Here is a 16,365-nt window from a genome sequence, read left to right on the forward strand (position 1 = left end):
AAAAAAATATTTCCTGAACCGTCTCTTCTGACTTTCAAACAACCCCCCCAACCTCATCATCGGAAGCAAGCTCCCCACAGACCAGCACACACCAACTCAAAGCGGCACCAGACTCTGCTAGAACAACAGATATAAAACCTACAGACCCAATGAACAACACCCCCCAACACACCTTTCAAGATCCATGGGTCCTATATATGCCTATCAAAACGTGTGGTGTACCTCATCCAGTGCATTATGTGCCCCAGTAACAACTATGTGGGTGAAACCAATCACTATGCTCTCGAATGAACTCACACAGGAAAATGATAAAAAGCAAAACCACCATATCATCTGTGGGTGCACACTTTTCACAAAGTGATCACTCTATATCTGACTTCTCAGTCCTCATCCTCAAAGGAAACCTGCACAACACCTTCAAAAGACAAGCCTGGGAACTTAAATTCATAACTTTCCTACACACTAAGCATCATGGAATGAATGGAGACAATGGATTTATGGCTTATTACAATAATCTGTAACCCACAACCCCCCCTTATTGTCCAATGATTACCGGGGTGTTAACAGACCACCTCACCTTGAATTTTCGCTTAGAATATGTGCTAGCTACTCATGCTAGACTCCATTCAATCTTGTATTTAGCAGTGACACTATGAGTACCTTTCCCAGACCTCAGGAAGAGCTCTGTGTATCTTAAAAGCTTGTCTCTCTCACCAACAGAAGTTGGTCCAATACAAGATATTACCTCGCCCACCTTGTCTCTCTAGGAGATAATAGTCATTTGACCATTCTCCCAGCCAGGAGTTCTGATAAAAGACTCTTGTGTAAATGTTAAGGAAGCCTTACCCTAATGGCTTAATAGACTCTAACACCTCGGACACAAAAATGACCAGGAGAGGCACCTCTCAACATGCAAGCTGACCGAGTTGCAGGGACTTGCAAAGAGAATCCAGGACACAGCAAGGGAGACAGTATCAGGATGCTGATAAACGGACCACAGCATGTTCAGAGAGAATTGCTATTTGCTTTTCTTTTTCTTCTGTACCAGCTGAGAAAGCCGTATTTAGTTTAGCTTATGAGAAGTGTCAATCTAAATGAGTTAAGAAAACAGTTTTTCTTTTAATTCTATTTTCTCTCTGTTTTTAATAAATCTTGTTTCTATTAACAATCTCTGTGGTCTGGATAACTTCCAGCAGATGTCCTTGGGAAGATAGAAACCCATAACCTCAAAGGAGAGGTACTGAAGGGTAAAGAGTTTCAAGAACTAACAACCCCCTCTTGGGCCAGGTCTATGCCCAAGGTCTAAAAACTTTTGCTGGCATAGCTATGTCAGGTGCATGACGAGGTGTGATTTGCCAGCACAGCTACACTGGTCACAAAAGTCACTAGTATAGACACAGTTATACCAGCAAAACTGAGCTATACTGGCAAAGGCACGGTTTTGCCAATATATGTTGTGTCCACACTAGAAGCGCTTTGCTGGTCTTGTATATCAATACAATTCTGTTGGCAAAGCCTTCCAAACGTAGGCCTGGCCTCAGTCTCTGTCAAGAGGCATCTCCAAAGGTGTCTTGTCTTGCTATCAGGATACAATAGAAAAAACACAAAGGAAAAAGCCGCATGAGCTGGCAGTGGGGTTGGTCACTTTTTTGTTTGTTTTAAAAGCCCACTCTACCCAGGCTCCCTTTATACAAAGGGCAAGCTGGCACAAATCCAGTTCCCTCCTTCTTTACAGTTACGTTTAAGCACGGACTACCACTGACAGGTTTTATTCAGTTGTACTTCACAATACCAGTCGTAAACTCAGCATAACCAGAGCCCTATAAAAGTCTAATTCCCTGTGGCGACACTTTCATAAGTTAGCCTCCACCACTTTGCACAGAGCCTGTAACTCCCATCCACTGCTCTGTCAGACTAATATTTTAAGAGTCTATATTTGTGACAAAGAATCCCAAGTACACTAAAATACTGCGCTAATCGAGCTGAAACTGCCTCCGGTGGCAAGTCACAGGCTTCATTTCAAGGTTTGACACTAATTGAAGGAGGCACTCTGAGGGTTTTACATGCTTATTTAAGCAACGCCTTGAGCTAGAAGTGGGCTGTGGTTCCTCTACTAATTCTGCAAAAGCACCTCCGTGCTGACCTATATGAGCCTGTTACTCTTCTGCTTGGCCTCTGCACTGACAGACAACAGAAAACTTGCCAGACAACGGTACTTCTATGTTGCAAATAAATATCTACAAGGATTTAGGAAAATCAAACTTATTTTATCTGTAACCTGTTGCAAATTCAAATCCAAGGTCCAAAGGGCGGACCTTCCAGCATCTGTGTATACAGGGATGTATTCAAATTGACACACAGGAAGTCAACACCACTACATAACTAACAGAGGCAATATGATTAGGGCCCATGTCTCCTATGAAAAAATCCCTACAAAACATCTCTTTGGTAGACTTGTGTTAGACACATGGCTATGCACTGTGACCTAGGTAATGCAGTAATAGGTACTGTACACATACCTGACAAACTAAGGCCTTCTATTACACATAACAGGAGGTCCTATCGTTTCTGTCTGTGCTGAACCAGGGTTTCCCATTCTGAACTTCAGAATAATTTCTGAAACCGTACACAGGTCTAGGAAGATTTAATGTCAGTCACTGGTAGCATATTGACAACCAGGGGAAATAAAACAACATGCACCTGGATAGGCTGTAATCCAGAAAGGATGCAAAGAGAGCACAACATGCATCTTATAAGATGAGCATGGATATCTTGGGTTTTGAGTGTATTACACTGATCTCAGACTGCAACTTCAGAGGTTTTTATATATTTTCAAACAGTGAGAGATCTGGCTGTTTGCTTATCTGACTGTTGTGCAATCACCACACACATTGGGTGTGACAGCAGCCCTGAGCGAACCACACAGTTTCGAATATCTTATACCTATTACAACAGTTTGAATTTTAGAAGGCTGATATATATATTTCAAGTGGTAATTCACTTCATCAGCAGGTTCTTTAATAAGATTTATTCAGACACACGCTGGCTGTGCACTAGTGCCTGTACAAGTTTCATTCTGAATTTGTTTTATCAGCCTTATTACAATGATCCATGAACCATTAACCACATGTGCATCTTCATGCCCAGAGCATTCTCTAGTGGCATTTTATTAATACATCATAAAGACACAAAACAGCGCCTTCCTTCCTGAAGGCTCCCCAAACTCTTGACGGGGATTACTTCATCCAGCACACAGATGCAGCCACTTCTGGGGTGGGTACATTAGATGTTGCAAAGAGATGCTGCCCCTTAACTAAGCAACAGCCACAATTGCTCTTTATCCAGGGAGTTGCCCCTCTGTGCAGGACCGAGATGCAGACGCCTCTGGGTTAGGGCATGACAGCTGTTTATATAGGCACCCCTTGCCTGGCACTGCAAGCTGCTTCTGAAGTGGGGTGCAGGGCCTGCCTAAGCACCACACAGCAAGACCATTCCCTGTTTTAGATGAGAAGGGGAGAGGAATCCTGCACCCCACTGAAGCTGCAGGGGATTCAGTGAAACAGAACGGAGCCTCAGGGGGACAGGGGAAGGAGACCTGCTGGGGTAGGGATTACAGAGTTCACAGCCTGACTGGGGCAGAGAGACAGGGACCGACCCCCGACCCCCACCCAGAACCGGCCCCCACCCAGAACTGCCGCCCCCCAGGCGCCCCCGACCCCCACTGTCCCCAGCACCCCGCCCCCATCCGGCACCCACCTCCCCCCCCCCCCGCCCGGCCGCGGCCGCTTCCACCTCCAGCCCGGCAACCCCCGGGGCATCCGCCCCCGCCCCAATCCCTGAGCCTCCAACCGCCCCCGGCCCCGGCCCCGGCCCCGGCCCCTACCTCCGCCGAGCCACCCGGCCGCGGCCATGGCCCTCAGCTCAGCCTCCTGCGGGCCCCGCCCCCTCCAATCACCAAGCAACTCCTTCTAGCCCCGCCCCCTCCAATCACCAAGCAGCTCCTCCTAGCCCCGCCCCTCCAATCACCAAGCTCCTCCTCCAGGGCCCCCCTCCAATCATCAAGCTCCTCCTCCAGGCCCCCCCTCCAATCACCAAGCAGCTCCTCCTAGCCCCGCCCCTCCAATCACCAAGCTCCTCCTCCAGGGCCCCCCTCCAATCACCAAGCTCCTCCTCCAGGCCCCCCCTCCAATCGCCAAGCAGCTCCTCCTAACCCCGCCCCCTCCAATCACCAAGCAGCTCCTCCAGGCCCCCCCTCCAATCACCAAGCACCTCCTCCGGCCATCGCCTCCTCCAATCACCAAGCACCGCCCCTGTCTCTGCCAATCACCTCCCTCCAAAAACCCGCCATTTCCCCTTCACACCCATGACGCCTCCCCACTCCGCTCCCAGTCCCCGCCGTGCCCGTGGAACGCTGCCGCGCCCTCCGTGCCAGCCAGCGTCCCGCAGAGCGCCCGTGCCAGGCTCCGCCCATACCAGCCAGCGCGCCTCAGAGCGCCCGCGCCAGGCTGCCCGCGCCCTTTGTGCCATCCATGCCAGCCAGCACACCACAGGGTGCCTGTGCCAGCCACCACCTCAGGGATAGGTGCCCATGCCAGGCTCCCCCCGCACCAGCCAGCACACCTCAGGGATAGGTGCCCATGCCAGGCTCCGCCCACACCAGCCAGCACACCTCAGGGATAGGTGCCCATGCCAGGCTCCCCCCGCACCAGCCAGCACACCTCAGGGTGCCTGTGCCAGCCAGCACACCTCAGGGATAGGTGCCCATGCCATGCTCCCCCCGCACCAGCCAACACACGTCAGAGCGCCTGTGCCAGGCTCTCCCCGCCAGGCCCCCCGCACCATCCACACCAGCCAACGCACCACAGGGCGCCCGTGCCAGGCTGTCTGTTTGAGCCCCCACTTTTCCTCACCTTGCCCGACAGCAGCCCTTGGTGACCTGGGTCCCTGCTGAGGAAGCTGAGCCAGGGACCCAAATGGTGTTGGGGCCCCCAGGCTGTATCCACAGGAGGGCAGTCAGACCTGGCGCACAGAGGGCATTAACAAATACTGTACCTGAAGGAGCCAGCATCAGTCCACAGCAGGGACTTGCAGGGACCCCAGTGGCCTCTGCTCTATAAATAATCGAACCGTAGCAGGATTCCCAAGAATTAGCTGTGCAGGTTAAGTATATACTGCCTGAAACCCATGTGCACAGACATGCACTCCTAAAGACTCCCATCTTGAGAAAAATAGCCAAAGGGCTCTTACTTGGTGCAGATATTAACTGCTCATTATTAGAGCGCTTCCAGCCGTACCTGTGACAGTAAACATATAACACTATCCTATGCAGGTTGCACATTAACTAGCATTAAATAACCATGAAACTCACTTAGGGTCCAATTCAACTGCCCTTGAAGTCAATGGCAAATCGGATCAGCCCTTAGTACTCCTGGCTTCCCTAGTATCCCTCACACACCTAGCACCATCTGCGCCCAAAATGCCATTAATCTTTCCTTAGACCCAATCAGACCCTGAGCAGTCATGCCAACCTTCATAACCTAATATCCCTGCTATACCAGATCTCAATATACAGGATCCAATTATTTAAACCCTAGAAGCCATTCCTGCTGCCATTTTACCTTTCCTGCTCCCTTGACATTCCCTGCATGGCTACATTGTTCTTTACATCTCAAGACACAATTATTGTCCATTGAAGAATGATAGTTATTCCAGGGGAGGGAACTCCAGTTATTAGGAAGAGACAGGTAATAGTTATGGGAGATTCAATCATTAGCAACATAGCTGGGTTTGTGATGACTGGGAGAACCGCATGGTGACTTGCCTGCCTGGTGCAAACGTTGTGGATCTCTCGAGACATCTAGATAAACTTATGTGTAGTGCTGGGGAGGAGCCAGTGGTTGTGGGACATGTAGGTACCAATGACATAGGGAAGGATAGGAGAGAGGTCAAATTTAGGCTGCTAGGTAAGAGATTGAAGTTCAGGCGCTCCATGGTACCGTTCTCTGAAATGTTTCCAGTTCCATGCACAAGGCCAATTAGATAGGCAGAACTGCAGGCTCTCAATGTGTGGATGAGATGATGGTGTAGGGAGAAGGGGTTTAGATTTATTAGGAACTGGGGAAACTTTTGGGAAAGGGGGAGCCTATACAGGAAGGATAGGTTCCACCTAAACCAAAATGGAACCAGATTGGCACTTAAAATTAAAAAGGTCATAGAGCAGTTTTTAAATGAAGGGCTGGGGGAAAGCCGACAGAGCACATGGTTCGGATAGTGACATTTCTTAGGGGAAGATCTATTAATGGAGATTCTCTATGTCCTAGTAAGGAGGAGAGGATGGAAGTTGATAAAATATGGGTAGGATCTGATGAGAAACAGTCAAATGAAAAAGATTCCCATTCAATTACATCATGTAATGGCAGACAGCTAAAAAGTGACATGTTTTTAAAGTGCTTATATACAAATGCTAGAAGTCTAACTAATTAGATGGGTGAACTAGAGTGCCTCTAGAGGATATTGATATAATAAGTATCACAGAAACGTGGTGGAATGAGGATAATTAATGGGACACAGTAATACCAGGGTACAAAACATATCGGAAGGACAGAACAGGTCATGCTGGTGGGGGAATGGCACTATATGTGAAAGAAAGCGTAGAATCAAATGAAGTAAAAATCTTAAATGAACCAAACTGTACCATAGAATCGCTATGGATAGTAATTCCATGCTCTAATAATATGAATATAGCAGTAGGGATATATTACTGACCACCTGACCAGGATGGTAATAGTGACTGTGAAAGGCTCAGGGAGATTAGAGAGGCTATTAAAATAAAAAAAATCAATAATAATGGGGGATTTCAACTATCCCCATATTGACTGGGTACATGTCACCTCAGGACAGGATGTAGAGATAAAGTTTCTTGACACCTTAAATGATTGCTTCTTGGAGCAGCTAGTCCTGGAACCCACAAGAGTAGAGGCAATTCTTGATTTAGTCCTAAGTGGAGCACAGGATCTGGTCCAAGAGGTGAACATAGCTGGACCACTTGGTAATAGTGACCATAATATATTTAAATTTAACATCCCGGTGGCGGGGAAAACACCACAGCGGCCCAAGACTGTAGCATTTAATTTCAGAAAGGGGAACTACACAAAAATGAGGAAGTTAGTTAGACAGAAATTAGAAGGTACAGTGCTAAAAGTGAAATCCCTGCAAGCTGTATGGAAAATTTTTAAAAAACACCATAATAGAGGCTCAACTTGAATGTATACCCCCAAATTAAAAAACATAGTAAGAGAACCAAAAAGCGCCACCGTGGCTAAACAACAAAGTAAAAAAAGCAGTGAGAGACAAAAAGGCACCCTTTAAAAAGTGGAAGTTAAATTCTAGTGAGGAAAATAGAAAGGAGCATAAACTCTGGCAAATGAAGTGTCAAAATATAATTTGAAGAACAGCTAGTTTTACAGTTACGTTTAAGCCCGGACTACCACTGACAGGTTTTATTCAGTTGTATTTCACAATGCCAGCCGTAAACTCAGCGTAACCAGGGCACTATAAAAGTCTAATTCCCTGTGGCGACACTTTCATAAGTTAGCCTCCACCACTTTGCACAGAGCCTGTAACTCCCATCCACTGCTCTGTCAGACTATGCTACTATTTTAAGATTCTATATTTGTGACAAAGAATCCCAAGTACACTGAAATACTGTGTTAAAAAGTAATAGCAACATTTTTTTTTAAGTACATCAGAAGCAGGAAGCCTGCTAAACAAGCAGTGGGGCTACTGGACGATCAAGATGCTAAAGGAGCACTCAAGAATGCTCTTATGTTCTTAACCCTAACCCTAAGCAAGCTGACTAGAGACAGCCTGTGTTCAACAGCGGTGAGCTCCACGGTGGGGAGCAATTTGTACTTCTGCCGTTGTGAGAAACGATGCCCCAGGCATGACCAGGCTCCTCCCCAGCCAGCCTGGCCGCTTGCTCTGCAGAGATAGGACTTTGTGCAGAGATACATTCATTTTTTAAATGTATCAATTTACTGAGTAATAGCCTCTCCCCAAAGAGAAATGGGAACATCCCGCTTGGGCGTAGAGGAAATCAGGTCTCCAACAGGCCATAGAGAGTCCTTCCCAAGAAGCATTCTTGGACCAGCCTGTGACTAGGGCTCTGCTGGCTCCAACACCTGATCTACACTTAAATTTTAGGTCAACATAGCGACATCAATGAAGGGTGTGAACCCTAACTGACAGTGTAGATGGAGCTCGGTCGACAGCAGAATGCTTCTGTCAAGCTAGCAACCATTTCTCAGGGAGGTGGTATTCCTACACCACCATTCAAAAACCCTTCTGTCAATATAGACACAGTCTATGGGCTTATGCCGACACAGCAACGATGCTGAGCTATGCTGGTATAGTCTCTGTTGGTCTAGAGGAAGCTGATGAGGCTCTGGGTAGGCATACCGAGAGTCCTAACCATTCCCTGGGCTGGAGTGATGGAGGGAACACCACACAATATTTTTAACATTGTGATTTTAAATATATAAACATCTTACATGCCTCTAGTGTCTTTCATCTCAAGTCAAAGGATCTCAAAGTGCTCTATACACCTAAACCTATGCCAAGAGAAAGTCCATACACAGGGATCACTGCACCCACCACTGAACGGTAGCCACCTCAGGGTGAAACATTGAAATTGTTTAACAGCACAATAGTACTCCCCTAGGGCAGAACTGAGAACGAACCACCAATCCTTCTGCCCAACATGGCTGATCACAGGAGGGAGTCCCACATGGAAAGATGGCAACTGTGATACAGCTTAGGTCACGTCTCTACTATGGGGACTCTAGCAGCATAGCTAGGCACCATAGCTATGCCGGTATAACCCTGGAGTGTTGACGCAGGCTACAATGATGAAAGGGGTTTTGCCATTGCTGTAGGAACTCCACCTCCCCGAGTGACAATAGCTAGGTCAACGGAAGCATTGTTCTGTGACTTAGCTGCATCGACACGGGGGGTTAAGTTCATGTAGCTACAGCAGTCCGGGCTGTGGATTGTTCACATCCCTGAGAACTGTAGTAGCTATGTTGACCTAAGTTTTAAGTGTAGACCAGGCCTTAGTCTTTAAGGGGAGGAGGACAGAGTGGGGAACAGGAGTATCCAACAGTTGCTGCCTCCCTGGAACCAGCTCTCTGTGATCTCTTATAGCATTAGCACAAGTCACAGCTTCAGATTTAGTGTCTTGAGGATTGATTCTAGGCTACATTTTACTTCCCTGCTCCATGAGTGGAGCACCCAAGCGAGACTACAATACAGATACTATTCCTACTTGCTATTGAGGCAAAGCTCAGGCATCTCTGCTGAGCCAGTTCATGACAGACCAGAGTGATGGATTTTAAAGGTTAGTACATCTGGAGGCCTGTAAGCTAGCTGTGTAAATGCAAGTGGCAGCAACAGGGATACTGGAATTGACATTCCTCCTACGATGAGAGAAAACACGATACAAAGACAAAACCCTAATCTAGACTTCCTCCTTCGTCTGCAGCATCTGTACCAACCTATGGATTAACTTCAACATGTATATGACAGAGGGTTGTACCTGGGTGGCACTTGCTGATCTCCTGTAGGAACGTGCGTGTATGGGACCCAAAAGGCAATCGCACCACCAGCTGAGCATCTTCCGAGCTTATCTGGACAGTCACATCAGAACCTACACATGGCGGGAAGAGGAGAGTTGGAATTAATGCTGCTAAGTTTGGAGAAGACACTTACGATTTCTAAACACTACTTTAGGTGCTGCATGCACACAAAAGCCACGCCAGCACTGGACATGCCTCCACAGCCGCAGTACTCAAATTAGTAGAAAACCACGCCAGCTGTGAGGAAAGAAATCAGCTTCATCACCTCTTTCAGTTTCCTGTATTTGGATGAATTTCTTTTATTTTTCAATAGGATTTGTAAATAATCATCATTATTATTCCTCTTGTCCCTTTCAGCCCAACTAATCCCAAAACATTTTTATAAACTTAAACTAACAGAAACATTAGACAAGAAATCCCTACCCACGCCACTGAAATACAGTTGCATTTGAACAGCACTTAACACATTTTGGGGGCTTTTACAATTTAAATAAACAATAACAGTATCCAGCGGATACTCCAGTGAACGCTAGGGATACCGACTAGAACTCATCTTTTAGCAACAATCCGGAATCATTTAGCCAAATGATTGGTTTGGCAATACACTGGTTAACTAGTAATAGTGTCCAGATTTATAAACTATCCAATAATAGCAAGACAAGACTCCATCACTGCACAGAGTGTGTCCAATTCGGAACAGCTCAGCCCCAGACATTCCATAAGCAACCCTGAGCAAACTCCACAAACCAAAAATCGCGGAATAATGGTTCATACAGAGCTTGTAACCTCAGTATATGGGAATCTTTCTTGTACCTCGTGGGAATCATAGCAACAGAAGAGACTCACCAATGATATGAAGGTCACTGTCAGGTGTAACTGTCAAAAGAGAAAAGCAATTCCATTAGAAAACCTGGCAAGTGGTGCCTGGGTCACGCTGCTACTATCCAGGGATACTACTTCATAAATAGCTCAGACAGACAGACCTACCCTGAGCACTCTTTGATAAGGGACAGAAAGGGAGGCAGAAGAAATCAGAAAGGATAGGAGGCCATGAGTATTATTAGGTAACTCTAAGCTCTCCTCTTGCCAGATCTGGGGGTGCGGAGGATAATTTGGGACTTGGGTTCCATGGGGTCCAATGCAGCCTGTTTTCCTGAGAATGTTAATTAATTACACTGGCTTCAGCTGTTTAAAAGTTACAGCAAAACAAGGCAAAAGGTGATCCAGTTTCCAAATTTCAGGCAACAGTACAACAAAATCCAGATTCTGTTCCACACACAGATCCTCTCTTTGCCTACCCCCAAGAAAAGATGGCACCTGATTGAACTCTGAGGAGAAGAAGCTAGAACCTCCTTCCAGGAAGTGAGTGAAGGATGCAGAGGACAGCTCTACCTTCTTCTGCTGAAAATCCTTCTGTGATCGGCACAACTCTCTCCAAGCAGACATCCTCAGCTGTTATAGCCATTCGCCGATGAGTGTACAGGAAGATCCTGCAGGCAAAGCGCAGGGGGGTAATGCCACCTCCATTCCAGCATCAGCACTGAGCTCCCTGCAAGCCTGGTTCAACACCCTCCTATCCCAGCACCACACTCACCTGCTAGCACAGCCCCTGCAGCTCCTGTCCCTGCGCCGTGCCTGCCAGTGCACCCAGTAGGGTGGGTTTTTTTTATTAATTTATACAAGTTGCTGGTGAAAGGTACCAGACTAACAGCCCTGGAGTCTAGGCTCCTCTGATTAAATACAGATCAGGCATAAAACAGGTAGTGGCAGGGCAAACGACCTTCCCTCATTACTTTGCCAAACCCCAACATGGACCGAGCACCTTTGGGGTGGGAGGGGAGTTCATGCACTCTCCATGGGCCATTCAATTCTGGGGCTTCCTGCTGAGACTGCCAGCCAGAGGACCCTGCCTTCCCCCTATAAGTGGCCCATCAGACATTGTCTCAAGCACCTACGCATGCTCTCCATGGGTCCGCACGAGGCCCAGAAGCCGGCTCTCCACACTCTCCTCACCGGCCAGGATACCCTGTACCGCATGCAGCTCAGGGTCAAGGAATGGCCAACAGAGACACAGATCCACTAGAGCTGCCAGAAAGGCAGGACGCTGAGCTCTCTCGTCTTTGACTGCAGCAGCCACCGGCTGCTCAGCCTCTGGGTTTCCTGTCTGGAGCCTCCATTCCCATTCAGAATCAGTTAGGAGCCAGGTGTTCTGCCGCCTTAAAATTCCTCCTGCCATTTCAGCTCAACCCTGGATCCTCCCACCACGCTCTGTCCTGGGCCATTGTGTATTGTCACTCGCCTCTCGAGAAAGACTCTCTTCCACCTGCGGTGGTGGGCGGAGTGGTCCAGTTCCACTCTGCCCCAGCCACGCACGGAGTTGTAAAGCATGACTGGTGTTTCGGATGAAAGGTGTCGGGGGAAAGGTTTTTGCATCAATTAGGGACCCTAGAATTTGGCCCAATATTATTAGCACAGCACTCAGGCCAGTGTGCAATGAAAAGGACTGGGATGTACAGGTTGTTTTGGATTCACAGATGGCCTACAGGTAATGATCCTGTCTCCACTGATGCTCAGTAACTCTGAGGGGCAGAAACAGGGGACAAAGGAGTGTGATTTCCCTGGTAATTCCATGCCACGTTCACTTCTCTACAAAGAAATGCTGGTGCAAAGGATATGATCAGGCAGGTCTGTCCATCCGCCAGGGTCTCCTGAATAGCAACGGACTGGTCCATCCTTCAGGCCTGGAACGCAAAGGGCTGCCGTCAGTGAATTACGGACGTGAACGGGCCAAGCTGATTTAATGCAGCTCTGCAACAAGCAGGCCACAAGGTGGTGCAAGCAATGAAGATACTGGGGCACTAAACCGTGCAGTCAGTGAGTGGCACACACTGATCTGACCATGGCTCGGGGTTGCATCAGCACAGGCAGAGTGACTCAGCCCCAGCCTGTGGCAGGGAAACAGAGGCCCTGTCTGCGCTACAGACCAAGCCAGGTTACCCGGCAGCGTACCGAATACAGGCCGGTAATCGATGGCTATCTGCAGACTTTGCAATGTAAATCAGATACGTACCAGCTGCTGTATTTGTACCAGATCCTTCCCCTGCTGCCTCCTTCCGGCTAAGGGCTCAGATTGGAGATGCAGACGAGATCACGCCACCTCAGATGCTCCGGCAGTCGCCTGAAGCAGCTTCAGCCAGACCCACTTTCTGAAACTGTGTCACAAGAATGTTGAAATCATGTCTGCTGCCAGACTCCTCGTAGCTCCGGCCCCCTCTGCAGCTAGAGCCCCCTCTTCTCCTGCAGGCCTCCTCCCCACTTCCTCTCCACCCCGCTCCAGCCTGGCTGCTTTCCCACTTCCTCTCTGGCTTGTTCCATCTGCTTTGGCCTCTTCCCCCTTCTTGGTGTCCCAGATCTCCACATCAGGAATCTGGGCATCAAAGCAGGAGCAGCTGACAGGCCATATCTATGGATTTGAATGGGAGCAGCGTTCCAGACCCTCACCTCACAAAGGAACAGGCCGATCTTTGTTCTGTCTCCCAGACACTGGCCAGATCCGTGCTCAGACCCAGGGGGGAATCTGCAGTGATTTCAGATGGATTTTTGTTCCCTTTTGGAGCTAGTTCTCCTGGCACGTCAGCAGGTTTTTCTCACTCAGTGGAGCAAACAGGACATCATGGCAAATGGGTTTTTCAGTTCATAGCCTTTCTCTAAGAACACTGTCCCATCACCTGCTGGCACCTGGGGCACATGCTGTGTCCAGTGTTTCTGTGGCACCAGGTTAGCTGATGCCTGTGCCCCTTGCTTTTCTCAAGCTATTTCCTTATTTTCTCTGTTAATTACCTAGAGCCAAGCCCTTTTCTGCGTATGTTTTCCCAGCCTGACCTCTCCGTGGTGCCTGTCACACACAGGGACGGGTGACCAGCCCTCGGGGCACTGTACGGTACCTGGCTGCAGGCTGCCATTTGACATCAGCAGTCTTCCTTCAACTCCCAGCATTCCTGCTGCCTTCTGCTCCCGTCCTGCACTGAGCCCTCCACATGTAACCCTTTAATTACATAACAAGCAATGTATTATGTCATCTTACAGACCACGTATGAATAAATAAATACGTTGTCCTTCCCAGGGTTATCAGAATGCTTTAGAGTCATTAGATAATCACCGTGATTTTTCTCCAGGATTGCATTTCCCCTTGGACAACCAGAGGAGACTCACTTTCACTTCCTGCGTCTCAGGCACTGGCCCAGTGCAGCAATGGTTGGATTTCAGACAATGCAGGGGAAGGGTTAAAACTAAGAGCCATTATTACAAATACATAAATAAACAAACATCACAAAAAGCTTTTTAAAAAAAAATAAAACTCAGGTATCGGGCCTAAACTACCAGACAGTTTCCCCTTTAAAAACAAGAGCAAAAAAATTTCCCCCAAAATGTTTTTTTTCCCTTCATGGTACTAAATATAAACAAGCCTCCAAACCCCAGGTATTTTCTTATATTTTATTTCCTGCTTTGATTAGAGAGTTTGGAGAAGATTTTCAAAACTGACTAGTGATTTTGGGTGCCAAACCCAAGACTCAAAGAAACCTGTGAATTTGCTGAAAGTGCTGAGTACCCATGCTTGGAGAAACCAGACCTAAAGGGAGCAATATCTCTGCTTAAAGCAAATGTCATTTCTACAGAGCATTCTGAAACAAATCTTAATCAGGGCAAAGGAGACTCCAGGACTAGCAAAGCCTTGGAAAGATTCATTTCATGGCAAAATTCAGAAGACCATCTCCTTCAGCCGCATCTTACTGAAAACAAATCATTTCCGGTTAAAATACAGCAACATCTTGTGCCACAGCTGGTGTGAGCAAAATGTGAAGCATCTGCTTCCTTATGCAAATCAATCATTGCAGAGCCTCTCTGGGAGCAGGTGCCAGAGCGAGGGCTTGTCTACACTTAAAATCCTGCAGTAGCGCAGCTGAACCAATGCAGCAGCACCACTGTAGCACTTCACTGAAGATGCAACCTATGCAGACAGGAGAGCTTCCCCCCATCGGCGCAGGAACTCCACCTCCCCAGAGGCCATAGCTGTGTCAATGGGAGAAGCCCTCCCCTGGACAGAGTGCTGCTCGGGGGTGTGGATTCCCCCCGGGCAATGTAGTTATACTGACATAAGTTGCTAGTGTAGACCAGACCCAAGAAACCAAACCCTCTGCATACTAAAGACAGGAAAGCGTGGCTTCAATTAACAATTGTCACGATGGAGTTCCAGCTGCATCTGTCATGGCCAAGCAGTTATGCAACAAAACACCTGCCTTCGTTCTGAGCATTCTCTTATGAGGCTGGGGCTACACCCTCCCTTCCATGCTCCCATCATGAGTGAAATGGGTTAGAGGGGTTAATTCGTCAGTGGTTTCTATATGTTCAGCATGTGTGATGCTGCTGACTTAGAGCATTACACAAATGTGAGACCATCGCCAGTCTGACGGACAGGGATCTGACCAGAGGCGAGTCACTGCTAAGATGGGAGAGAAGAGGGCTGCTGCTGGAGCAGACAGAATGGTTACACCAGCTATGCCTGTGAGACAGCCTTTGTGGAGGGGGAGAGTAGAAAGGGGTTGGCCAAAATACTCCATTTGCTTAATGTTATTGGGGGGGGGGGAATTCTTATTTGAAGAAATTAGGTGCATTGTATAGAGTGTTATAAATGAATGGCTGGGCCCCCAGCAGCACCTGCTGAGCCGGCCCAGGCTGGAGTGGAAGTAGAGGGGTCAGGGATATTAGGAAAAAAACTTGTTTTGCCAGTAGGCTGCTGTAGATGTTTTGTTCCGTCTGCCCTAGAGGGACACTGAATTCCTACAATTCTGCAGCTGTTTTTTCATTTTCCAGGAGCCTGAGAATGTGATGCCATTTCATGTTTCGTCTCTTCCAGGTTTGGGGAACGATTATGGTGTGAATATCCCTCTTCTAAGCTAATGCCCCAACTCGTTCCATAAATGAACGGCGGGAACATTCCTGGCTGTAGGAGAAAAGCACACCTGCTACTCCAGAGCCCAGGCTCCCGCTAGCTCCTTAGCAGAAGCTCACAACAGTGGGAAGGGAGGAGGCAGACGGCAAGGAAAGCTTAGCCTGGGGATCGCAAACTATACAAAGTATCTGTAAAATGCCATAGGGGATGTTTGTGTGTGTAATTTATGCCAGCTCAAGGCCTGCCAGCAGCTGAGGTTTGCACCAAACAATGATGGCAGGATCTGTTCCTCTCAAAGGCAGTTGTTAGCAGTCTGAATTTTTCCATTAGCACTAAGCAGTGCCCTGCTTATGATTTGTCATAAGCCAGCCTTTGAGGTCCGTAACAAATAAACCCCCCACCTTTGGGGTTTGTAAACACATCAGAACAAATCGGCTGTGGGCTAGAGTAGGCAAGATAGGCATGGGAATAAGGAGTCCTGCCCAGAGGAAGGGGCACACTGGAGACTTCAAGGAGTTTGGTTGAAAATAATAACCGAGTCCCCACGCCAGCGAGAGGGAGGTCGCCAGGCACGTCCTAGTTTAGCCTGCAACAGCAATGAAGGGTTCACTGTACAAGTTGTTTCAGCCACATTCATCACCCAAGGGCCTGCCAACCACCCTGCCCCAATCCACAACTGCCTTGAGTCACTGTCTCCCTGAGCTCCCCAGCACGACAAGCCCTGACACAGGCTTCAACCACGGCAGATCGCCTCCAATAATTAAACACGGAGGTTGATAAATA

General features: G+C 48.0%; 1 protein-coding gene across 9 annotated transcripts in view; it reads right to left on the reverse strand.

Annotated features, from left to right (window-relative positions):
* Window positions 1–13,653, reverse strand: part of INPP5B (inositol polyphosphate-5-phosphatase B) — a 37,274-nt gene extending 23,621 nt beyond the window's left edge. Inside the window, exons 1-6 of one of the 9 annotated variants that reach the window (XM_008167090.4) lie at window positions 12,703–12,842; window positions 12,308–12,373; window positions 11,588–11,667; window positions 11,025–11,122; window positions 10,479–10,508; window positions 9,593–9,703 (exon numbers count right to left, since the gene is read on the reverse strand). In XM_008167090.4, the coding sequence (XP_008165312.2) occupies window positions 9,593–9,703; window positions 10,479–10,508; window positions 11,025–11,122; window positions 11,588–11,667; window positions 12,308–12,364 (376 nt within the window). In that variant the 5' untranslated portion in view covers window positions 12,365–12,373; window positions 12,703–12,842. Of the gene's footprint in view, window positions 1–3,883; window positions 3,969–9,592; window positions 9,704–10,478; window positions 10,509–11,024; window positions 11,123–11,226; window positions 11,551–11,583; window positions 12,003–12,307; window positions 12,374–12,702; window positions 12,908–13,472 lie in introns of those variants that run through there. The other 8 variants (XM_065577168.1, XM_042853972.2, XM_065577167.1 and 5 more) reach the window with 8 other exon arrangements.
* Between the last annotated feature and the right edge of the window lie 2,712 nt (window positions 13,654–16,365).

This window comes from Chrysemys picta, chromosome 23 (assembly GCF_011386835.1).
Source record: "Chrysemys picta bellii isolate R12L10 chromosome 23, ASM1138683v2, whole genome shotgun sequence".
Taxonomy (NCBI): domain Eukaryota; kingdom Metazoa; phylum Chordata; order Testudines; family Emydidae; genus Chrysemys; species Chrysemys picta.